The sequence below is a fragment of the Balaenoptera borealis genome (assembly GCF_965194805.1).
Source record: "Balaenoptera borealis genome assembly, chromosome: 13".
Taxonomy (NCBI): domain Eukaryota; kingdom Metazoa; phylum Chordata; class Mammalia; order Artiodactyla; family Balaenopteridae; genus Balaenoptera; species Balaenoptera borealis.
In genome coordinates, this window is record NC_138870.1 from 18,206,846 (window position 1) to 18,232,879 (window position 26,034).

The 26,034-nt window shown below is 36.0% G+C and overlaps 2 protein-coding genes across 5 annotated transcripts in view; one reads left to right on the forward strand and one right to left on the reverse strand.

The window, feature by feature from the left end:
* The first annotated feature begins 1,683 nt into the window (after positions 1-1,683).
* On the forward strand, positions 1,684-24,736 carry PYROXD1 (pyridine nucleotide-disulphide oxidoreductase domain 1). Of its 4 annotated transcripts, XM_082351993.1 has the most exons (13): positions 1,740-1,887; positions 2,033-2,324; positions 4,534-4,614; positions 9,836-9,955; positions 12,495-12,623; positions 14,608-14,681; positions 17,720-17,880; positions 18,649-18,749; positions 19,735-19,870; positions 20,775-20,887; positions 21,526-21,648; positions 23,403-23,540; positions 24,332-24,736. In XM_082351993.1, the coding sequence occupies exons 4-13, from the start codon at positions 9,884-9,886 to the stop codon at positions 24,578-24,580; spliced, it is 1,296 nt and encodes a 431-aa protein (XP_082208119.1). In that variant the 5' UTR covers positions 1,740-1,887; positions 2,033-2,324; positions 4,534-4,614; positions 9,836-9,883; the 3' UTR covers positions 24,581-24,736. The 4 variants fall into 4 exon arrangements, with proteins under 4 accessions (XP_082208118.1, XP_082208119.1, XP_082208121.1 ...); XM_082351992.1 differs by lacking the exon at positions 2,033-2,324 and having other exon boundaries at positions 1,684-1,887; XM_082351995.1 differs by lacking the exons at positions 1,740-1,887; positions 2,033-2,324; positions 4,534-4,614 and adding an exon at positions 6,829-6,889.
* RECQL (RecQ like helicase) overlaps positions 24,737-26,034 on the reverse strand; it is a 35,983-nt gene continuing 34,685 nt past the window's right edge. The window contains exon 15 of the mRNA XM_082351986.1: positions 24,737-25,583. Coding sequence (XP_082208112.1) covers positions 25,431-25,583 — 153 coding nt within the window. The 3' untranslated portion in view covers positions 24,737-25,430. The remainder of the gene's footprint in view (positions 25,584-26,034) is intronic.

Sequence of the window (26,034 nt, forward strand, 5' to 3'; positions counted from 1 at the left end):
GAAATGTAGGGTCACCATTCCTTCTCCTTCGAGAGAGAAGCACCCCCCTGCTTTGCTTCCTTTCCCAGGGCCACCCTCCCTCTCATCTACATCTGGTCTCTTTCCATTTCCTCTGGGAACTTGAGTTCCAGTCTGTTCTTCGCTTTGCCCTCCACAAAGAGGAAATAGCTGTCATAATATACCAGAGGATCTAATACATTTTTAAGGGACTTCAGGGCAGTCTGATGCTCCAACCACTTACTAATTCATTCAGCACATTTACATGGACACTCACGAATAATTGAAGATTCAAAGAGAGACAATCCCTGAGATGAAGGAGTTTGTGATTGGGGTGTGGCGAGGGGGAATCAGACCTGCAATAGGTAAAATAAAGTGTTTTAAGTCAAGAGGTACCCAGCTCAGTCTGGAGGACATTAGATAAAGCTTCTTAGGGGAGGTGATGGCTAGTTAAACCAAAGGTCAGTGAGGATTTAGCTAGGGAAAATTACTGGGAAAGAGCATTACAGAAAGAGTTATGTGCAAATGCTCAGAAACGAAAGAATATGCCATGTCCTGGAAGCTGCAAGTGTGGTTCAATCTAGCTAGAGCACAGTGAGATGAGGGAGATCGTGTGAAAATAAAGAAGCAAGAGAAGTAAACAAGACTAGATCTATATGGGTTTAAAGTCCAATTTCCTCTTGCTAGAAATGCTTTGTTTGCTTGCCTGAGAGAGTAATTGGACTTAGAGTCACTTATTAAAGTGCCTACTATTTAACTTAGTAAATCAAAACACAATAATTTTTAAAGCTATCAGTAAATATCTGTAATTAGATGTGTTAGGTTTTCTCATTTATATAGGCTGGTTATTTCCAGAGTTTTAAAGAATTAAAGGGGGATTGATAATTGCCAGTTTTTGAGTGAGCCATTTAGAGAAATAGTACCTTCTTAATTTTATAGTACAACCCCCCAGGGGAAATATTATATGAGACAGCAAAGGTAATAGTAAATAGTAAAACAATTAAATGGTGAATACTGTAATAATATGAATATGGTAAAAATAGTTTTTAAAAATTAGATTGGTAATATTTAATTCAGCCTTTACACGTGCTGCTATTTACTGAAAACTTGGGAAGAAAGTTCTTTTATTTTGACAAAATGGCGAGCAAGTCTATCTACTATGGGAAATTTTCGCTGAGGTCAAAATTGTAAATGGAAATAACTTCTTAGAAAACAATAGTAGTATTGCTTTCGTCTTGATTAATGTGTCAATGAAGAATGTGCTTCCAAAACATAAAATCTTAGCTTGCTAGGTTAAGGGTAGGGAAGGATTATGTTCCTTCTACCAGGAAGAGTTTAAGAGCTGAGGCTGTGTTTAATTTCCCGCAGGAACGAACAGTGAGAACTTCATTTATTCTAAGAACGCTCTGCCCCGTGAGAACACTGGTCTGTCTTTAGAAAACCTGCCAAGCCTCTTTTGACAACCCATCTACTTTACTTTGGTTTTTGTCTTATCTTTACCAAATTTTCGTGGAAAAACTACATTCAGCTGTGGCGATAGTAACGCAAAACTCCGCAATTGCCAAGCCGCCTCTGCGCTTTAGGCAACGCAGCCCCGGCCGATACGCGAAGAGACTAATTATGAGCTCCCGGGTACCCGTAGCTCGGAGAAGCGCGAAGAGACTAAGTGTGAGTTCCCGGGCACCCGTAGCTCGGATTCTCAGGAGCAGGCGCCGAAAGGGGTTTCTCCGCGCCACTCCCTCTCCCGGCCTGTAAACTTTCCCGGCTTCCGCACTGGAGTCCTAAAACCGCTGGAAGTCCGAGAGCATGGAGGCGGCGTGCTCGCCCCAGACGGCGGGGAAGTTCGTGGTGGTCGGGGGTGGCATCGCGGGTGTCACCTGTGCGGAGCAGGTAAGGGGGCGCGCAGGCGGCTCCGCCTCTCGTCCGTCCCGGAGGCGGTGGCGCTTGAGGCTCCTTCCCCGCCCGCCTTTCCTGGTTTTTTTCCAGGCCGCTCTTTAGCCGCTTCCTTTTTTCCCCTTTCACTCCTTGCTCCCAGATATTAGAGACTGTGTCGTGGCCCCAGATGATGTCCTTAGTACCTCGCAGGCTTCGCTTCCGGCGCAGGGAGGAGCGATGGCGAGCAAGTTGTTAGGGGAAACGCAAAGCGGACTAAACCCGGCTCTGGTCCTAGTAATGTCAAAGCCGATGGGGAGGAGAGGGGGGGTTACGACTAGTAAGTTCTTGGTCGGAAAACTCAGCCCCCTTTCTTAATTAGCTGATTGAATCCCGCTTCCGCACGCTACCCAAGTCCTGAGTGCATCATAACTGAATGATAAAGAAACGCTTACGTAAGTTTCCTATACTTTGGACTCCCAAGATAGAAGATATATCATCTCTAGTAATGTTTTTTAAAACAACTGGCAAGGGATTAAATGCAGTGAGGGTATGCTCTTCTGATTTATAGTGAATAATCAGACCACATATATACATGTACATGTATTCCAAGAGGGACTGGATTATTCTGTTGGTAAACGGTAAACAGATGTCTTATTCTTATGACATCACTGATGTCATAAGAAATTGAAGAGGTTTTTTTCCCCTTAACTTTTAATCTTTGGATGTGTAGTTTTCATTTATTTTCTGAGTAAACACCTATAATCCAGGCACTGTACTAAGGGCTGATCAGACTAATACAAACAGAGTATGGTACCTCCTTTTTAGAGACTCACAGCCTAGTGAGTCATGTAAATAAATAAATAAGTAAAAGTAAGTAAGTAAATAAGTCATTTCATCAATGTGTTCAGTACCTTAGGGGTACCTGTGGAGTTGGTAAGGAGTGGGTTAGGGAAGAAGTATCCTTTCTTAAGGGAAGTGTCCTTTTGTCTTAGTACAGGCATACCTCATTTTATTGCCCTTCGATTTATTGTACTTTGAATATATTGCATTGTTTACAAATTGAAGGTTTGCGGCAACCCTCTCTAGCAAGCCTTATTGGCACCATTTTTCCAACAGCATGTGTTCACTTCGTGTCTCTGTGTCCTATTTTGATAATTCTCGCAATATTTCAAACTTTTAAATTATTATTCTATGTGTTATGGTGATCTGTGATCAGTGATCTTTGATGTTACTATTGCAAAAAGATTACCACTCGCTGAAGGCTCAGAGGATGGTTAGCATTAAAGTATTTTTTAATTAAGGCATTACATTTTTTAAGAACACATTTTTTTGCACACTTAATATTGGCAACTATAGTGTAAACATAACTTTTATTTATTTATTTTTGGCTGCGTTGGGTCTTCGTTGCTGCGCGCAGGCTTTCCCTAGTTGTGGCGAGCGGGGGCTACTCTTTGTTGCAGTGCGTGGTCTTCTCATTGCAGTGGCTTGTCTTTGTTGCGGAGCACGGGCTCTAGGCACGCGGGCTCAGTAGTTGTGGCTCGCGGGCTCTAGAGCGCAGACTCAGTAGTTGTGTTGCACGTGCTTAGTTGCTCTGTGGCATGTGGGATCTTCCCGGACCAGGCCAACCCGTGTCCACTGCATTGGCAGGCGGATTCTTAACCACTGCACCACCAGGGAAGTCCCTAAACATAACTTTTATATGCACTTGGAAACCAGAAGTTTCATGCAACTTGCTTCATCGAGATATTCATTTTATTGCAGTGGTCTGGAACAGAACCCACAATATCTCTGAGTTATGCCTATATAGAGGAATCAGTAAAAAGTTTACCAAGTAGACAAGAAAAGACAGACTTTCCAAAGGGAGGCAACAGTGTAATCTCAGGTGGAAAAGCGTGGCACCATCTGGAAGCAGCAAAGCTTAAAGCATATGGTTTAAGCTTTGCTGCTTGGGGAAGATGACCAGAGATGAAGCCAGAAAGCTGGGAGACCTGATCATAAAGGATCTTATAAATCGTGCTAAGAATTTAACAAAGACTTACATAAGTAGTCACATGATTTTGAGCAGTGTAGTAATATGATCAAATGAAAAATTTTTAAAGGTGATTAGTTACAATGTGTTTGGGGCAGGGGAAGCTGGTTAACATGAGACTGGAAGGCTAACTTCAAGGTGATTTTAGTAGCATAATAGTGGAAACAGAAAGTGGGGAAATAAATTACAGAATATACAGAGGAAAGCAAGATGGAGAGAGTGATAATATTGTCAAATATTATAGAAGTACTTGGGAAAGGTGCTAAGCTTTTAAATGTTTTATTGAAGCTTTGCTTAATTTCATTCTACTAAAGGTAATTGAAATTATTATTTTATAATAAATAGAAGTTGGTTTAACTGTTAATTAAGAAGATAGTTTCTTCTCATCCTCTGCATGATAATTGTTGAGTTTAGTGTAAATGTATTTTTCATTTTAATCAATATGAGAGTGGAACATTACTCACCACTACCCCATAAATATGACCAAGACCTTTAGAGTAAGAACAGTGAGTTTTTAGTTCCTTAAGTTAACAACATTATTAAAATTGTGTTATCCCTGTCTCACCCCACCATGCCATATGTACTAATGCTTAGTTATTTATCATATTTTTCCTACTTGTTTTTTTAATTAGTTGGCGATTCACTTTCCATCAGAAGATATTCTCCTGATCACAGCTTCTCCTGTTATTAAAGCAGTTACAAATTTCAAGCTGGTAAGAACCTTTATATAACTTTCTTAGTATTACTCTTTAAAAACTACAATCACTCAAATAGCAGTTAGTGTAATTGTAGTATTTTAATTGTTTAAAATGACAAATGTTCTTTTGATACTCATTTTAAAATCATAGCTCAAAGTTTAAAATTGTTCAGATTGAATACCAAAAGCACCTGGAATGGTACTGAATTTCTAGTTTTCTCTTTTTCTCTCCCATCTTTTCTTCCCCACTCAGAATTACTTTTCAGAAAATTTATCTCTTGAGGAAAGGTGTTACACACATATACATGTGTATCTTTATGCAAATATACATGTGTATCTTTATTATAAATGTGTGTGTGTGTTTACGAGTCAGAAGAAAAGTGCTTTTGAGCCAGGTTTACACTTGCAGATAATTAATGTTTCAGATGTGTCATAAGCATCTCAGAACAGTTTGTAGTTCGTGAGTTTATTTTACACATGTTATAACATTATAATAGGAGTCTGAGAACATTTGGGTCATAGTATCAAAGAAAAGTGGTCTCCAAACATTTCTGATCCTGTACCTCACCTGTTAAAAACTTTTGAGCTCATATTTTAATATTATATTTATAAATTATATACATGTACTACAGTGCTACAGTTGTGAATATTATAATGCCTATGCAAAAAATAAATGAATAAAAAGATGAAAAACATAAATCTTTTCTTCCCACACTGCAGTGAAGACTATTGACATAGTCTTTGATTCATTAGAAGTTTTCCCTTATAATACTCTGATAATAGATTGTATCTTTTATTTCTTTCAGCATTTTGTCTAAGATTTATTATTTATTCATATAAAGGTTAAAGACTTGATGCTAAAGAGGAAAAGCAACCTTCTCCCTACCCATCTCCCACAAACACACCTTTCCAATCTTGAAGTATGTTTTATAAAAGTTCTGTATATATTGTCTCCCAGGGAAGAGATCAAAATACATTTAACCTACCCCATTCTCATATATAAACCCCTAAGATTTACATAAGCCCCTAAGACCAAGGGTAATTTAGTGCCATATGTTGCTCTTTATAACCTGCCTAGAGATAAGATATCTTAGAACCTTTGGTACAGCCAAAAGAACTATGGGATTGGGAGAACCAGAGAACAAATTATGGCTCTTAATTTCTAAAAGAAAAAAGTATATATTCAATTACGGCTAAGAGTACATACATAATAGAGAGATGTATAGCTGCGTCTTCTAATGTCTTTACAGAAGACTTAATTTGGTGTAATGATCCCAGAGTTGTAAGACCTCTGAGTTTAGTTTTTGCCAATCTTTTTTTTTTTAAGTGTTGTACAATAGAAGAAAAAGAACTTGGGTTCTAGGCCTAACTATTATTTACTGGCTGTGTAACCTTGGCAAATGTCTGTACCTGAGTTGCATCATTAGGATAATATCTTCCTTGCTTACTTAACAAGGTTGTGAGCTTAAGATGTACTAATCTATGTGAAAGTGAATTAAAATAAATATTGCAAGTGTCAGTTATTCTTAGTGTTTAGAAGTCAGAAATTGCATTCTTGTTATCATTTATTGAGCATCGAGATTCTTCACCAACCAGTGTGCTAGGCACCCAGGGTATAGAGATTAAAAGTATAGAACATACGTCAAAAAGTCACTGGTGGTTATCCCTGGGGTAAGGGGAAAGTGAGATTTAAAGAGCGGTAAAGAAGGATTTTAATACTTAATCTTTATTATGTATTGTTTATTTGTTTAGTGTTAAAAAGAGCACATATTCGTGACTTGCGTAATTTTTAAAGGAGAAAAAGGATTAATAATAATAATAATTCACATTTACGGAGTACTTATTATGCTGTACTTCTAAATGTTTTAAATATATTAATGTATTTAATTCTTAACCCTGTGAAGTAGGTTGTTATATTATCCCCATGTTACAGGTGAGGTAAATGGGTCACAGTGAGGTTAGGTAAATTTCTGAGGTGCATAAAGTCAGGTTTTGAAACTAGGCACTTTGGTTGTAGGGCCCTCATGGCCAGTTTCTCAGAATGATTACTTTCTGTTGGGACAACAGATATGCAAGAAATAGTTGTCATACAATATGATCATTATCCTGATAGAGGCAAAAAAATTGAGGTCATATTCCAATACATGCATATTTATTTTTATTCATAGAAAACATTGTGAAGGAGTGCCAAAGCCTGCCTTTTGCGAATCAAGGAAGGCTTTACATTGGAAGTTGCATTGAAACTGAGACTTGAAGAAGGTTTTACAGTGTTTGTAAGAGAGGGAGTGGAGGTAGGCATGTGCCAAGGTGCATGACAATGTGTAACTATGAAACATGCCCCAACAGGGACCAGTTCACCGCTGGCGTGTGGAGTGCGAGGCTGAGCCGGTAGGCAGGGGCCAGGTCGTGACGGGCTTGTGGGCCATGATACGAAATTGCACTTTATCTAAATTTAGATGATGCCAAGCTGCTGGGGCATTTAGAGCGAGTGGAAAGACTGAGCTGGAGACGGGAATTTAGTATTCACCGTTGTCTCAGTGTCAGCTGCAGCTACAGGCCTGGCTTGCACTTTCCCAGGAAGGACACATGCCGGGAGAAGAAGATGGGCCCAGTGGTGGTGTCCTTGGAACACTAAGCGGAGGTCAGAGAGAAAGGAGAACTTAAAAATGGCCGTCCTTCTTCTTAGTCTTAGATCTAAGAGGAAAACTGTGAAAGAGCAGTAACCCTAAAGCCAAGGAAGACAAAAGTTTCAACTAAGAGGAGTGGTCAGTTGTGTCAGATCCTGTGGAACGGTCAGGTAAGATGATGGCTCGAAAGTAGCTATTTCTAGTATAAATCATTGGTGACTTTGAGACAGTTTATGCTGTTTTGAGAAATGAATGGGAGGAAATTCTAAAGTGACGGTTAGCATAAACTTCTCTCTTGAAAAATTTGGCTGCAAAGGTAGAAAAGATAGAGTGGCAGCAAAAAGAGGACATAAGGTCTAGCGTTAAGTTGAGTTTTATTCTTTTATGGTGGGAAACACTTGAGCCTGTTCACCTGTTGAGATTAAGAAACCAGTGGGGAAGCCTGAAGATGAAGGAAAGCAAGGAATATGTAACAAGGAAGGAGTCCTGAGGAGATGAGAGGCGATGGGATATGGAGCACAGAGCAATGGATTGACTCTGAAACCGTGGGAATGGGTCAGGGAAGGTGGACACTAGCAAAGAAATGTCTAGATAGTGGGAAAGAAGTAGTCAGAGTTCTTAGTGGTCTCTTTGTGCCTAGAAGTTAGGTGATTTACTGAGAATAAAGAGGATAGAGTAAGTTCAGGGAATATTAGAATGGTGAGAGTTTGAAAAAGTCACTGACGGAATGGAATATGTTACCAAGATGTTACTGCTCTTCTCACTGTATTGACGTTTGCACTGATGGTATAAAAGCAGTGCTGGCTGCTTACATCGGTAGCCATTTTGTTCTTCACTGCCACACAGTTAGTGAAAAAAATAAAAGCCAGTAAAAAACATGTTAGCTTTATTAAATCTTGACTCCTGAGTACACATCTTTTTAATATTCTATATGATGCCATGCGATGTATGCATAAAGCTCTTCTGCATACGAGTACAACGTTGTCTCAAGGAAAAGCAGTTGTGCAATTGCTGAGTTGAAGATGAACTAGCTACTGTTTTCATGGAACATCAATTTTACTTGAAAGAACAGCTGACAAACTGGCTATTCATGTTTGGAAAATGAATGACGTGAGCCTGTCACTTTAAGAAAACAACAGCTGGTACTTGTTGCCAATATGACTAAATTAGAACTTTCAAGCAAAAATTAGATTTTTGGAAAACTCATTCTTCACTGTCAGCCTTATAGTACTTAGACTTTTCTCATGAAATTGTTGATAATAATGAATGTGTTTTTTTATATTTATTGATATGAAATGTGTCAGTACTTGGAAGATCTCTGTTAACTTAATGAACCAGTATTGTCCAAACGACTGATGTGTGATGTTCCAAGATCCGCTCGAAGTGCAGGATAAACTAACGGATTTCACAGTCACAGTATGAAAAGTTCTTGATATGGTTTCAAATTCTACATTTCATGTAATCTTTAAGAAACCATCACTTGTTGAGTTTTAGTGTGGCATCAAGAAGAATGTACAATTATCTGAAAGGGCTGCATATCTGTGTGAGGCTGAACTCTCTTCGTGTATTGATACTTCAACCAGAACAGCGTTGCAGTGGTTTAAAGGTAGAAGCAGTTTGAATGCAGAAGCAGATATGCAGCTATCTTCTCTTAAGACAGATATTAAAGAAATGTGCAAAAATGTAAAACAGGGCTGTTCTCCTCACTTAATTTGTTTTGTTTTAGAAAAAAATATTTTTCATTAAAGGTATGTTGTATCAGTGTAACATGTTTTTATTGTTGATACTTTTAAGTGAATTAAGAAATACTTAAAAATTTTTCTCAGTTTTAGTTCCTAATGCAGCAAATATTGCTAGGTGTAACTCAAAAAAACAAAAGCTCATCGGGGTCCTCAATCATTGGTAAGGGTGTGAAGGGGTCTTGAGACTAAAAGGTTTGAGAACTGCTATAGCCATGCAGTAGCATTTCAATGCAGTGTTTAAGGCCAAATACTGGTCTGAAAGGTGTGTGGTACTTCTATAGCAGACTGGGTATAGGACTAGAGAAAGCAAGAAAGCAAGTAATTTGGTCTGTGCTTGGGCGTTTTCAGGGTAATTAATGGTTAAGGATAAGAGAGCAAGGAAGTAAAGGATTTGGGGAAAGGGGGAAGTAAATGATCCACAATGGAGTCTTAGTGGGATAGGACGGAAAGTGAGTCCAAGAGGATGCCAGTGATTTTGGAGAAGAGGAAAGAAGAGTCCAAAGACTAGATCACAATAAGGTTAGCTAGTCAATGGAAAGAGAGAGCTACAAGGATAAAGAAATAGATAAGCTGTTTGATTACACTATACAGAAGTAAGTAGTGTTAGCCCTAATTTTCCAGGCCAGGAAACTGAGGCTCAGTGACTTTCTGAGTTGCCCAAGAGTGGTAGGACTAGTATTTGAATTTAGGTCTTAAAATGTGGAGTCTGGCCCTCTTTCCACTGTATATAGTGCAGTTGGCAGCTTTGTTTTATCAATATAAAATAAATAGTGTATAAAAAGAAATGAAAGTATTTTTTTATTATTTAAAATTCTTGAAAGGAAAAAATTTTTTAAGTATACATTTTTATTTCTTTTATCTAATGCAGGTTTCTAAAGTGTTGGAAGAATTTGATGTTGAAGAACAACCAAGTACCATGTTAGAAAATCGCTTTCCCAACATTAAGGTTATAGAATCTGGAGTAAAGCAACTGAACAGCAAAGAACATGTAAGAGGGTTTTTTTCTTAATGACATTTGCCATTGTTAAATCTTGGTGAGGTTTTGCCTGCCTTCCTTTGACCCCCACCTGCTCCACCACCGCCCAAGTCTCTAGCATGTAAATTTCAGTGACATTGATTTCCATTGGTATTAGAAAAACTTACACTTTTTGTGAGTTTATTGGGGTCATATAATTAGTTTAACCTGGCATTTTAGGTTTTACATTTTAAATTAGCATTAACATTTATATAGTGTTCACTGTGTTTTGGGCACTGCATTAAGTACCAAGATACAATAGCAGTAATAGCAGGAACCTACTCCCGGTAGCTCTCAGTGTCATAGGGAGTATAGCCGTGCATACGTGTAATGTATGCCCGTAGAAGAAAACAGTTGTTGAAATATTATCAAAGCTCTGATCGTAGGTATTGAGGAAGACCTCCCAGATTGAGTAATGTTTGAGCTATGTTTTAAAGATAGGTGAATTGAGTTCTCCAGGTGGAAAAGGACATTCCAGGAAGAAGAGATTACGTTACGGGTTCAGAGACCCAGAGAAAGGAAAGGGGCATGTGGAAGAGTGAGACTGTCAAAGGGGTTGGGGTGTGGATAAGTAAAGGAGATTGGCCGACTAGCCCAGAGAAATAATAAGATTGTAAAGAGCTTTTTATGTCATGCTAATAAATTGAGTTTATTTTATAATCAATGGAAAAAATAGTAAAGAGATTCTAAGTGGAGCCAGGGATGCTAAAATACTCTTTTAGGAAGATGTATCTGACAGCAGTGTCAAGGATGAACTGGGATAGAGCAAGTGGCCAGTAGCCAACAACCAAATTAGGAGGTGGTTGTAATAGTCCAAAATGATATAAGGCTCAAACTAAGACAGTCTCAGGAAAGGCAGTACCTCAGTCTCAGATGTCAGGAAGTCTCAGTGTCACATGATTAACAGTATCTTCAGATGAGCTTTAGGCAAGATAGGAAGTAGGGTTTGTAGTTGTTTCTCTAAAGCAGCTCACATTTGAGTTCTCCCTTAGGGAGAAAGCATACATGTCACATTTGAAACAAATAACTTGACAGGGAAAAAAAAAGTAAGAAAAAGTACTGAGTTTTATGAGAAAAATATTACAAATCTGAATCCAAACACCGCAGTTAGTTCCTAATACTTGTAATGGTAGTACTTGTTCCATAAGACACCCATGTCAGTGAATGTGCTCATTGAGGTAGGCTCAAAAGTATACTAATGAATTATGAGGGAACTTATATATTAGGGCATTTGAATGAATCAGAGTGCCACACATTTCATTTGAAAAGTGTCCTACATAACATACATGTCTGCATTTTGTCATCCATCCTTCGTATTCTTTAGTGAATTAGAAACAATGTGTTTTACCTTCGTCTCTACTTCCAAAAATTTAACAGTAGCCAATGAAAAGTTTTTGTGTTTCTTTTATAGTAGCTAAATGCAAATAATTTTTTAAATTTGGTCAGTGCCTATAACTAACTTCTATTAGTTAAAATTCTAACCAGATTATCTAAAGGAAGACTTGTGTAACATTTCTGTATGATTATACTGTGTTGGTTTATTGGTTTTATGTATTTGTTATGTAGCTGAAGAGTTAAAATGGGTAACAAATATTTCAGTGGGTATGTAAATGCTATTTGGCAAGTTTTATAAATCAGACATATGGCACAAAGGTTAACTCCCCGAAACCATTCCAGCAAAGTCTGACATCTCTCATAGTAGCACATGCTTATGTATACCTGCTTTCTAAATGCTTCTACTTTTGTGTAGATATTCATTCAATATTAAGGAACAAAAACAATGGATCTCTGATATGTATTTTTAGATTCATCTAAATTCATTAATTCAAAATGAATATAAATTAACTTTAAAGCCAGTACATGCTAGGATTTAAGGTTAACATGTTTTTCACTTACATAAAAATATAATCCCCAAACAGCATGAAGTTTGCTGGTAAAGTGATTGTTATTTGTACTTAGGAATATAAAATACTGTTTTTAGCACTTCTGATTTTTCAGATTAAGATGTATTGTGACCTCTTCTACCATTCACTACTCCCCGGTACCCATAACAGACATTAAGGTCTGATATGATTAGAATCACTAGATCTTCTTACAGTATCTTCTCACTGAGATCAGAATGTTCATCAAGGAAATGTTCATCAGAATGCTCAATTTGAAATTTTCTAAATGTTTCCTTTCTAATCTAAGGTCAACATACCTTTCCAAACATGAGATTCCCTTGGTCTTATCCAAAACTTTGTGGGAATGTACCTTTTTTTCCATGGGAGAAGGACTAATTTTCATCAGAGTTTTTAAATGGTTCATGGTTCTAAAGTGATTAGGAATCACTGGATTAGAGAATGCATTCCTATGCTCAGTTAGCTTTGTCATTGCTGCAACAAAGTATTGAGTGCCACCAAGAGGCAACCTTAATATATTTTTTGCTTTTGTCTTATTGAATGTTTAAAGTGCAGTTGTACCTATTTATAAATGTTTCCCCTCTCCTCTTCGTTGCTCTATGGTTTTACAGTGCATTTTAACTGAAGATGGCAATCAGCATATTTATAAGAAGCTCTGTTTGTGTGCTGGAGCTAAACCAAAGTTGATATGTGAAGCAAATCCTTACGTGTTAGGAATCCGTGATACAGACAGTGCTCAGGTAACATTTTGACATTGGTCATGGGAAAGAAACATGAAGATTTCTTAAGACTTTTTCTACATTTGAATCAAAGTGTTCCACTTATAATGTCAATTCCTAAACTGTAGCAGCAGAAGATAGGTTTCATGACTCATAAACCAGAAAGTAGTTACAATGTTTTATTACTGCCAATTTGAGTGTAGTTTTAGTGGATAATTTATCTTGTTTTTTATTTCATGTTCTTTCCATTATGTGATATCCCAGAAATAATGTCTATGCTGAAGGTTACAACTTACATTGCACACACATTCATTATTTTACTCTGATCGGGAGTATGTGACTTGCATCCTAAAGGACGTAATGATCTTTTTCTCAAAAGATAAAGCATGTCCAAAATTTACTTCTCAGCAAAGACATTAGTATTCAGAAGATCTTTGTCATACAGAATCATGACAGAATCCTAGAACTGAAAAAGACACTTGGTTTGTTGTTCTGCTCAAGAACAGTGATAAACTATCCCAATAAGATGAAATTCTATCTTCAGAATCTTATACAACTTCTTTTGGTAATTTATTTCAGGGTTCATTGACCCTTATTGCCAAAAACCTTCTTGTTTTCTAGTCACAATACTATTGTCTTACCTCAAGCTCGTTGTTGATTTTTCCCAACTTCATGTCCCATGAAGTGGTAATTGTACATTTACATGATAAGATTTTATAGTCTTGAAAATTGATAGTATTTTCTTCAGTTTATTCTTAAATAATTAGGAATTTAGACAATACTAGAAGAACTGGATTATGTTCTTGTAAACATTTTAGGTTCGTAGTATCAAAGATTGAGTTCATAACTGTGTTACAGCGAGGTCCTCTACATATATGAACTCACTGAATCCTCATGATAATCCTGTGTGACAGTCATTACTCCCACTCTGCAAAAAGGCAGCTGAGATGGAGAGACTAAGAAATTTAGCTATACTAAAGTAGTTATTAAGTTTATCAGAAGTATAATCTAAACTCATGACATTCATCTCCCTGCCCACTGCTCTTTACAGGTCTTTAATTACCTGCTGTGTTCAGTGAAGGATAACTAGAATTAACTTCAGGTTTTTTCTTGTAGAATTTAAGAAGTCAATTCAGTGGTTATGTATTGTACATTACAATAAGTTTTGGGGTCCATTAATAGAAATGGTGACCTGACATAGTGGGAGGTGGAATTTAGCTATTCAAATGTCATCTGGAAGCAATGGGACAATTCTCTACTTTAGAAAGTACCATAAGAATGACTCCTGCTATTTTTTTTTCTCTCCAAGTTCATTGTGATCTTTTTTTTGGTGGGGGGGGAGGGAGGGATGGGAGGTGGAGGCATCAATTAGCTGTCTTATAACGTAATAACATTTTAAAATAAATATTAGACATTATGTGCCTCCTACTCCCAACAGCTTTATCTCTATCATCTTAATACTTACAGAAACCTTGAGATATACTCACCTCTTATTTCCATTTATAGTTGGGGAACCTGAGGTGCAGAGAGGTTAAGCAGTTTGCCCAAGGTCACCTGGTTAGTAACTGCTAGAGCCAGGGACTCTAGATCTGTGCTCTGAACCACTGTGCTGCTGTGCTTCTCGTTCCTGCAAGTCCCAGGTGCTGAGTAACTGCAGGGAAAGTGTCAATTGAGGGACTAGAAGGAAAGGAAGAATCCTGTTTCCAGGGTCAAGATCAGTGTCATGTTGGTAATTGATTTGGTCAAATAGTTGGGAATGTGGCAAACTAAAGACAGAGGCTCTTGCTGCAATTCTGAATGTAGTGACATAAAAGGCAAGGAAAGTCAGGAAGAGGCCTTGCTATAAAGGCAGTTTGGGGTGAAACATGGAGGGAGCATTTATTATATTAATTGGGATGGTGCGTCCTGGCAGAATGGGAAAGTGAGGTTTATTATCAGTGAAGCCTCTTGCTTCAGGCATTGCCCACTATTACAAAACACTCTTTTCATTTTCTTTTTGATACAGGAATTTCAGAAACAGCTTACAAAAGCTAAGAGAATAATGATCATAGGGAACGGTGGTATTGCACTTGAATTAGTGTAAGTACATATATTTGAATATTATGTAAGAATTGCTCTGTGATTCATGTGATTATTGACAGACTAGAAGACATCTTGTTATCCTAAAATCAAAGATAAATATAATTGTTTTTCATACATTTTCAAGGGGAAAAATCCACTTTATTTTTTTAGCTTTCATGGAATTCATAGTTGCAAAATTGACCTTATAAAACACAGGAGTTTCGGGAATGCTTTAGGTCTCAAAGGGGCAGACACTGATGACTGTCTAGATTTGGCCCATACATGTGTTCTTAGAAGCATGTACTGTACTGGAGAACAGTTTAAATGTGTGCACCTTTAGAGAGTTCTGGAGATAGTCCCCACTGCTTTTTATTGCTTATACCCATCCTGCTTCACTCATGTATGGTACCTGTCTGGCTGATGAAACGCAAAGTGTCTGAGTTCTATTTCAGGGTATGTGGTACTCCTAGCTCTTGGGTTTTGGAAGTTGGGGATCATGAACACCTTAATGTGAAATACTATCATCTTAAGATGATATTTCAAGTTTGGAAAACATTGAGGACCTGCTGTGGTCTACAGAGTATTGATGCACTTTCTTTGTGATTTGTATCTTTCAGCAGATGGCTGACATGGAATAGTATAGATATTTTTCAGGCCAGAAAGTTGGGTCTGTCTGCAAAGAGGACAAATTTATATCAAAATAAGGAATCTGCCAAAGCCCTGTCTTTTCTCACTTCCATTCATTCCAACTGAGACTAGGTTTTTGCCCCTCCTTTTTAGAGGATGGTGAATCCCAGTGGAAACCTGTAAGAGTTGTTGGATTGCCTGAGTACTAGGTGTGGCAATCATTATTTTAATTATGAAGTTTGTGGCATTGTATGGAAAAATGCAGAGAAAAAACTAGGGAGTCAAGACCAAACTGGGCCAAGAGGAGGGAGGCATAGATTTATTGTAAGAGGGGCTTCAAATCCTTATGTACACATGACAGATTTTCTCCATCAGTTATCACCAAAAGTATAACTTAATACTATTATTATTATTATTACTATTATTCACATTGAAAAGCTTTCTCATTCAAAAATGTTCAGAGTCTCAACATTTAATCCTATTCCTCACTTTCTTTAGGTTGAAGATTAAAGACCATATACTTGGATATAAAACACGTAATTTTATATTCAGTAAACTCTGGTAGTTTAAGAAAGCTCCCATATAGTGCTATTCTCTCGGTTTAGGTTTACTGAATGATTAGGCCTTTGTCTTCTCTTGATGAAAAATGACATATCCAAACTCTTTCTGCTTTTTAATAGCCCCCGTGTCCCACTGAGGCTAATGTTGATTTTCTTCAGTATACTTTTATTTCAGTTATTATCTCTTTTCTTCTTTCCAAATGTAGGTTAATCCTTTCTTTTTCAAACAGACATAGTTTTTCATAATTTCACAAAATTTAATACTTCACTGTTGTCTGTTTTTTAAGAGTGGTTTTAAAAATGAAAGCAGTATTTCCCCTATGGGTGATGATACCTTCATGCTTATGCATCTTTCTGAGGACAAGTTCATAGGGTAAGAGGATTAGAGGGTGTCTTGTGAGGTACAGCACATCCAAGAGTTCCTTATGGTGACTACTTATAGTAAATATGGCTTGCTGGTCTAGCATCAGTATTTTAAGCTATTCTGATATGTGTTACGTTGCTGTACTACTTTAAAATACAAAAAGAAAATGGTAATTACAGAAATTTCTAATTTATAAAAATTAAGGAAATCATTTCATGGTAACTGTGTGCCTGTATGTAAATTGACATATAAAATTTATCACCAAATGTGTGCGTATTCTGCTCTCTGCTCATCAGCAATGCTGTATGACCTGAGCAGTGTTAAGATAAAACGTTCTCCAGATAATCTGACATCTAGTAACTATAAATCCTCTTTGCTGGCATAGGAGAGGAGGAAAAATAAAGGCCCACTGGAGAAAGCAAGGGACTCCTTTACCATATGCCAGAAAGCATGAATCAGGTGATCTGGAGTCAGATGTACTAAACCTTCTTTCTTTTATCACCTGCTTACTGATCAGCCTTGAAAAGTCATGTAACCTAACTTATATCAGTCTGAGATATAAAGATGGCAGTACTTTTTACCATAAATAAATGTTAAAAATTAATAACATCAATACACTCTTATTACCATTGCAATTTCAAATAAAATCCTAGTGTAGTTAGGATGACCATATATACTGTGTGTCCAGGATTGTCCCAATTCATTTGTACCAAAACAAGTAGTAGTAGCAGATAAATTATAATGAACTTCAGGGACTTTGTGGAATGAATATTAAGAAAATTACATTCTCCGTGTCCAAACCTAGAGATAAAACTGCAAGTGCTCAGGAGCTCTGGCTACCTCCTGAACGGTAATGGAAGGTGGCTTCCTTGGCCATTCCTTTCTTCCTCTAAGATCCTTCATTTTTCTGTGAACTGGATCTTTCTTTGGCTAGATGGCTTCGAAATTTCTGAGGTGAAGGGAATTCATTGCAGGGTAATTATTCTGTTATAACAAAGTTAAGATTTTAGTTTGTATCTCTCATTTGCTCCTTTTTCTGTGTCCTTCCATAATGTGCTTTGAATACATAAAGTATGTTAGCAAAGAAGTCAACTGTTCTCAATATTGTAGCTATATAACATATATAACATCTATCCGTTCATTACTGATTACTGTATAACTAGGTAATAAACAAGACACTGCTCACTCCTGGGAACCCTGGGGGACATTCATATAACTATCTTGTAGAAATTGAACACTTTGAAGTGAGATTCATTGTAATGAAATTTTACCTGATATTCAGTACATATATTTGTCACATATGTTTTTTCAGTAAACTGGTTAAATTTCTTGTATTATTTATTCTACTTAGCACTTATTATCCTGAAAAAGTGTTGCATTCCTCTTTATAATCATTCTTTCTCAGTTTGCCTTAAAATATTTTCTTTACATTTGCCTTAAGAGATAACTGTTATTTGTAGATACAAAGATTTTTTTCTTCCAAGTAACTTTCATATTTCTTTTAGGTATGAAATTGAAGGCTGTGAAGTAATTTGGGCCATTAAAGATAAAGCTATTGGGAATACTTTCTTCGATGCAGGAGCAGCTGAATTCTTGATTTCAAAGCTCATTGCTGAAAAACCAGAGGCTAAAATTGCACAAAAAAGAACCAGATATACAACTGAAGGTAAATATAGCATCTAGCTCATTCATTCACGGATGAAACTTTATTTTTTTAACCATATAGAAAAAGGCTATAAGAAAATTTAGCAAAAAGATTTTATTTGGGGATAGGAATATAGATATTTCTATTTCCTTATGTGATGTTTAAGGTTTTATTTATATATATGTATGAAATATTTATAAGATAAATATATTTATATATGTGTATATATATGTATGATGTATTTTATATGAAAAATATGTATAACTAAAACTGGCAATTTAAAGTAAATTAAATAAACCAGCCCATCTGCATCTTTGCGGACAGATGCTCCAGTTAGACAATACCTAAGGTAATTTTATTAAAAATGCAGTGAGTTTAAAAACAAATACAGTTTTTTAGTTTAAAAGAGCTTTTTTATTTTTTTAAACTTTTGGCTTATAAAATTGAGCAAGAATTTTGTAAGTTTTGGGGGTACTAAAAATTGACAAAATTTTCAATATTTGATGTCTAATTTTCTTACCTTTCATATTAACCAGTGTATATAACATCCATAAAACACTTTTGAGTGTTTATACACAACACTCGATTGAAAGATTACCCATTTTATAGCTCTATATCACAAAATATTAAAATTATGATTAAAATGATTAATATAGATAAGTTTAGTCCTGCTGTATGAATGTATGTGTGAAAATTATTACATTGCCTAAAAACTTCTGAACACAAATGTAATTCTCTGCCTGGCAGTTTTTATATCATTTGGATTTTGAATTGAGTTTATCCCTTCAGGAAGGAAAAAGGAAGCAGAAACCAAAGCTAATGCTGGTAATATAGGCAGTGCCTTGGGACCTGATTGGCATGAAGGGTTGGATCTTAAAGGAACAAAAGAGGTATGTTTTCATATACTGTTTAAACATATCTAAATGCAATTTTAAATTCTTGAACTGTTTGTTAAAGACTGGTTATAAGTATATAGTCAAAGAATTGCTAGGTTGCTTTCCTTAAAATCCATGGTGCTAGGAAAGGGCTTCAGTGCCACTTGGCCCATTTGAACTCTCCAGAGACAGAGATCTCCATACAGAGACTTTAGTGAATACACCTGTCATTTTAAATTAATCTTTTCTCAAAGGTCACTTTAGATGTGGTATAATATTTTAAAGGTTATTAGATAGATTCTAAATAAAATACACATTTAATATCCTAATTGCATAAGCAGATGACTTGCTTTTACTCATTTTATTTACTAGATATTTTAGTTTTTTAGTAGGTGTTAAAAGGCTATGATATTTAAATATTGTAAGAAACATGCAGGCCTTATTACTGTGTATGATACCTTTTCAGCCTTCAGTAGGTTGGAAGGGGGCTGGCTTCACAGTGTATCTAATTTTTGTGATGGGAATTACACAAAGTAATTTATTCCTGCACCTTCAGGTCCTAAGATTAATGGTATTCTTAACCAGGGAACTTCAGTTTAGTTCAGTGAACATTTATTGAGTATCTCCTACCTAACTGGCATTTTACTAAGATTCTGGAATATAACAATCTGGGATATATCAACTTTCTTTAGTCTGTAACAGTTGTAATTTAAAAGAAATATACGTGTAGTTATCAGGGAGGCTCATAGTAAAAAGTATGCCCTTGGTGCTACCTGCCAATTCAGCTACTAGATCTCTTTAAGTACTGACTGAGTTTCTGCTTATTTCTTTCAAACAGAAATTGAGAGGCATGCTTGTGGGCATTCAGTGTGTTTTCTTTTATAAGAATTATTTTTTCTATATGTTTTTATAAGTGTATTATAAATTTTTTCTTCATCATCAGTAACCCAGATCATTCTTTCTAGAAGTATTATGGTGACCAGTATTTCTTTTATTTTAGTTTTCTCATAAAATTCACATTGAAACTATGTGTGAAGTAAAGAAAATCTATCTTCAGGAAGAATTTAGAATTTCTAAGAAAAAGTCCTTGACTTTTCCAAGAGACCATCATAATCAGTTAGTTACAGCTGACACAGGTAAGTGATGAAATAAAAAAATAAACACTTATTTTAAAAGAAGACTTAATCTTGCTTTATTATTATATTTAGAAAACAGCTTCATATTTCCATATAAAACTTAAATGTGAAAAGTAAAAATAAAACCATAATTTAATAACATAAATCATTTTGTTTTCACTACCTACTCTTTACATTTTCTAATAAATTAAATTGTAGAAAGCTTAACATCTTATGTAGGGCTCATTATGTTTTGACCATTATAACGCTGTGAGTTAATCAGAATATCTTGTGAATCAAGGCAAAACATAAAAACTAAAAAAATCTGATACTCTGAAAGGTGAAGTGACATCCTCAAAATCAAACAGAATGAAATCTATAAATTTGAAACTAAGGCACAGATCTCTTAAAATTCCTATTCTACACTCCTATGAGAACTACTCAGAAATACACTCACCCAAACCTACTGTATGGGATATCCCACTGCTCTGAATTCTTTGAATTTTTTCATAGGAAAAGAGAGTGTTAGAGTTTGAATGTGAATAATAAGGGAAAACACTGAAAAGTGAGTAACCTACTTGGACTAAACTCTCAATGGAGTATAATCTATTTATAAATTATTTCTTTAAAAATCTTTATTAAGTATTATCAATTTAAATTTACTTTGTTAGAATTTCTGTGTCTAAATCTGAAGGAAAAATATTTAGAATGCCTGCCATGGTTTTGCGATTATACCCAAAATAAGAAGATGGCACTCATGACATTAAAAATTGTTTTAGCAAATGTACCTATAAATATTAAGAGGCGTTGTTTTAAAGTCATCTCCTGCCTTTTTCTTTCTTTCTTTCTTCTAGTCATTATACTCACATAATGTTATAGATGGTGGTGATTACACTTGAGAATAATTTTTTTATTTTATTTTAAGAGGTATGGCCTGTATATGTGGAATTGACCAATGAAAAGATATATGGCTGTGATTTCATTGTCAGTGCTACAGGAGTTACACCAAATACAGAACCTTTTCTTTGTGGCAACAATGTAAGGTGAAAATTTTGTCCCACTGTGAACATTTTTAAAGTATTATTTATGAAGATCTCTGATTCTCAAGCATGAATAATTGTTCATTGTTTTGGCACAGAACTGTAATTTAAGATGACTGAAAACAGTTTAGTTTATATTCATGTCTTGATTTGCAATATTGTTTTACTGCTTCAAGTCTTTAAGCAGTTAACATCCCAGCCTAAGTGTCATTATTAAGGGGACATAATGCACAATTTATCTAAATGTTGGTAAGAAACTGATACCTCCTATGAATTCTTAAAAGTGATTCTTTTAGAGAAGCCAGCTTGTACTTTTTGCTTTTTAGCATTTGAAGTTTACAAAAACTAAGGAATATTTTTCTAACTATGGGTGGGGTCATCATATGGTTATTGGCAATTTTTGATGTTCTAAGAATTTTAAGAATTTGAAGTTCTAAGAATTTTATGGGTTCGTCTTAGTAGGAATTTGAGTGCCTGGATATTCAGCTTAGTTGTCTAAACTTTGCAGTTTAGCCAGCTTTTCTCATTAAAGATCAGCTTATCAACGTGTAGAATTTGACTTGTTCTTTTACTTTAGAATGAAAAAGTCACGTTTCCTTTTTCTTACCCCATATGCTTATGAGGAACATTGTTTAGTTTGATGTAGGGAAAGACGGTGGCCTGAAGGTGGATGATCACATGCGCACGTCCCTTCCTGACATCTATGCTGCAGGTGACATCTGCACGGTCTCCTGGCAGCCCAGCCCAGTCTGGCAGCAGGTAAGCTGGCATAGGTGGTCACAGGTTTTTATCAGAGATTCCATCTGAAAATAAAGGAACTGCTACCAGCATATCCAGCCTTCTGGTTTTCCAACTTTTCTACTTTAAGTGGGAAGCTATCATAGAGTTTTTTTGTCACAAAAACAACAAACAAAAAGAACTCTAGAATTTTTCCCTTTGGTAAGTTATTATATAGTGATGGAATAGACTGGGATGTCTTTTAATTTTAAAAGAATTATGATTGTTACTTTGTTTTTCATGCTCAGATGCTTATCAGCGGTGTCCAGTGGAACTTTCTGTGATGACAGAAATGCTCTATGTTTCTGCAGTGTCCAGTCAGGTAGCCACTAGCGATGTGTGTACTAAGCATTGGAAATGTGGCTAATGTGACTGAGGAACTGAATTTTAATTTTACTTTTAATTAAATAGCCATGTGGCTAGTGACTATGATTTGGGACAGCACAGCTTTGGATTAAAAAGTAGCAAACTGAGATTATAAACCATACATTCTGCTTCTGATGATCCTATCCCCGTGGGAATCATTACTGAAAGAATGTTCCCATAGTAAGCAGAATTCCTCAGCCTAACAACCCCTTCTGAGTGGATCTAGACTTCCTCCTGCCCCGATAGTGTTGCCTGCCTTGTAATGGTGGAGCAGGAGTACTGGAGGAAGGTACTCAGCGGCCAGAGGTGGGGTGGTTTTAGTAGGAGTAGAGACAGAGGTAGATGTTAACAGATGAAAGAACCAGTCAACGCTTATCTTGGTGAAAGACCAGCTCCACAGGTAGGGATATTTATTCAGATTAACTGTGGAGTGTGAAGTAGTGGAAGAACCAGATGTATTCTAAGAAGCAGCTTTACTATTTAGTATGTTTTAACATACATCAGAGAGAGCATCAACAAGAGAGCGATTTCAGCCATAATTCTAAAATGCTTCAAACTAGCTTGTTTTTTAGTTTTCTCTACAGTGACATCCAATGTTGTTTTTATGGCATATCTGTCCCAAGCTCAATTCGGAATTGGAGTTCGTGGGATTTTTTTTTTTTTTTTTTTTTTTTTAACATCTCAGCCCTCTAAGGGTTGAATCTAGGGAATATGTATATTATTATATCCTTCATGTGCCTCATACTCTGATACAGGAAAGTCCAAAAATAAACAGGGGTTTCTTACTTTGAGTGAATCTAATAAATTTCATCTCTTAATTTGCAGAAGCAGTAAGTACACTAATTAGTTTGTTCTATATAGTCCGAGACACAAACTAAAGGGACTCGGAGGCTAGAATACATTAGGTAGCAGTGCAGCAGTGTAATACCGCAGGCCACTTCTGTTGGCCGTTCTCTGGTTGTTACCGTGCTCAGTTTACGCTGCTCCCTTACCGTAGGCTGCCTCTTACTTCATCAGACCCTTCCTTGTTTAGAGAGGAGACTGAATTTTTTTAAAAAAATCTATCACTTCTACCAGAAATGCTTAAAGCTCATATCCATGATTATGGTTATTATTTTTTGCACACAAAAAGACATTAGTTACCACACATGAGGTATAAGAATGATCAAACACCAGAATCAGTTGCTTAGTGTGGATGGCTGATTGCTTCTGTGGCAAAGATGATTCAATCAATTACCTAACTAGCTAGATCTGTTCTCAAGGACTGTCAAGCACTGAACCCCTTTAAGGAATTTTACTAGGTTAAGGTGATAACATTTTTCAAATAATGATAATAAAAAGTTAAATTGCGTAACCTTTTTTAATTTCAGATGAGGCTGTGGACCCAGGCTAGACAGATGGGATGGTATGCAGCCAAGTGCATGGCCGCAGCTAGTGTAGGCGAGTCTACTGACATGGATTTCAGCTTTGAACTTTTCGCTCATGTAACAAAATTTTTTAACTATAAGGTAAGATAGATAAGCAAATTAGTGCCTTTTCTGCTTGTTAGTTTTATAACTAATTATGGTCATCTGATTTTCTCACATGAATAAGAACTTATATGGCTTTAATCACTTTACAAAAAATGACAAATTTCCTCATTTCTTGCAAATCTATATCTGGTTATTATTGCTGGGCTTTAATCACTAATCATCTGATAATCATTACCTACCATCTCACTGTAGTATTTTATAGTTCGAGGGGTTGGGGCGGGGAATCTCTTCCAGATTTGTTCCCTGTTGGTGCATTTCTGAGTTTTAGTTGCAATTCACTCCTCCTTTGTGAAGGGAACTAACAGCTGTTCATACTCAAGAATGAGCAGGTACTTCCCCCTACGTATTATCTTACTTAATCCTCTTTACATCACTCTGAGGCAGGATTTTTCCTCCTAATTTACCGACAAGGAGAAACACATACAAATATATACATACGGTTCAGGGAGACTAAACAATTTGCCCATGAAAGATTAAATTCAGCTTCTTACTAAATCTTTAAATTGTGACTCAAGGCTAATGTAGTCTACATCCTACATATTTGTATGTTCGCTTGGTATTTTTAAAGTTCATACAGATTGTATGGTAGTGTCATCTGTAGAGTAAATGCATGCCATGCAAGTGTTTTCTTTGGGCTCCTCCGAATGGCACTTTTAGCTGTAAATTTTCGTGACTAGATTTGCCATTCTAGGAAAACACAAAATAACTGCATATTATGTTTCCTTTTCATACTCACTAAAATAACTGTTTTGTCTTTCTCTATATAGGTTGTATTGCTGGGGAAATACAATGCACAGGGCTTAGGTTTAGATCATGAATTACTACTGAGGTGTACCAAAGGACAAGAGTACATCAAAGCCGTCCTGCAGAATGGGCGAATGATGGGAGCGGTCTTAATTGGTGAAACTGATTTAGAAGAAACATTTGAAAACTTAATTTTAAACCAGATGAATCTTTCAGCATATGGAGAAGATCTACTAGATCCAAATATTGATATAGAAGATTATTTTGACTAAAAAGGGCATTTCAAGGGCTACATCGAGTTCCAAATAAGACAAAAAAGTCACATGCCAATAAAGTAAATTGACTGCACTGATTTAATGATGACCATCTGAAGTTAAAAATACAGAAATACGAAGATTTTAAAAATAAATAAAATTCTAAAGATGAAATCAGTTCAAATCATTTATTTATAGATATATTTTTTTCCTAACAAACACAAAACTGACCACTTAAGTCTTAAGTATTCATTTCTGTGTTTTAAACGTAGACACATTCATTTGTGATTTAGATTTGGAGCAAATTTAACTATGTTGTTATCTACTTAGTCAACAGTGTGGTCTGGTTAATATACCAGAGCCATTCTCTGTGAAATGTCAAAGCAGGGCTGTGGTTTCCAGAAGCTTACAGTTTTATTTTACTTCAATAGAGGTGTAGCATACTTGCTAATATTATTTGTATGGATACCTTATTCCTTTTTATTTAGTAAAATATTCAGTATAATAACATTGTTATCAAAAGACAGTTGTGTCAAAAGAAGAAAATACAACTAGTTATGGCAAGGCATAAAGAGCTTAAGATAGTTATATGAACTTATTTTCTTAAGTATTTTACATTTAAAGGGTTTTACATTAAAATGACTTATTTTTCCCTTGTTTTATACTGTAAGTTTATACAATTCATGATCTCAAAATTTCAAAAGGTCTCAAATTCTCAAGTCTTCAATACTTAAGAAATAAATTCTGAAAATATAGCTCCATATGAATAAAATATTAATGAAATTGTCTTAAAATTAAACTTCTGATTAACTACAAAACTAATGGTGTATACATGCATAAACTATTAGAAACTTCAGAAGCACTCATCTCACGCATTATCAATTTTTCTTTTCTTAGCCCCTGTAATCTTACAGTCAGGTTGCTGAAGCATGTTCACCGACTTCTTCTGGAAGTTACTTGGAGTTTTTTCTTCCCTCTTTTTATCAGCTCCTTCAGAATGACAACTTTGAGGTGATTCAGCCTACAAAACAACAGCAAGACAAACACTAGTAAAAATTCAGCTATTCCATTTTCTCAGGAGATTAATAATCTCAATAGTCCTATTATCACCTCTTTAATTAAGTGTCCAGTGGTCTTGTTTTTTATCTTCAAATTTCTTCCAGTATGCGCCCCATCTTAAATAGAAGGGGCTGTGCTGTCAAGTCCTTAGACACACTGGTGCCTGGTGTGCTTTTGCAGGCTTGAGAGCAGTTAGTCTGTGACAGTGCTTTTCAACCTCTGCTGCGCAGGCAGACTTCTCAGCCAATAGTGACCACAAGCAAGGGCAGGGTGCCTCATAACATCAGACATTAAATGGAGTCTTCACATCCCAGAAGGTTGGAAACCCCTAGTCTATTAAAAAGCTAGTCTAAATTCTACTTAATACCTCTACAGAACACAAAAGTAGGTTTTCTCTCTTCTATACCCAGATT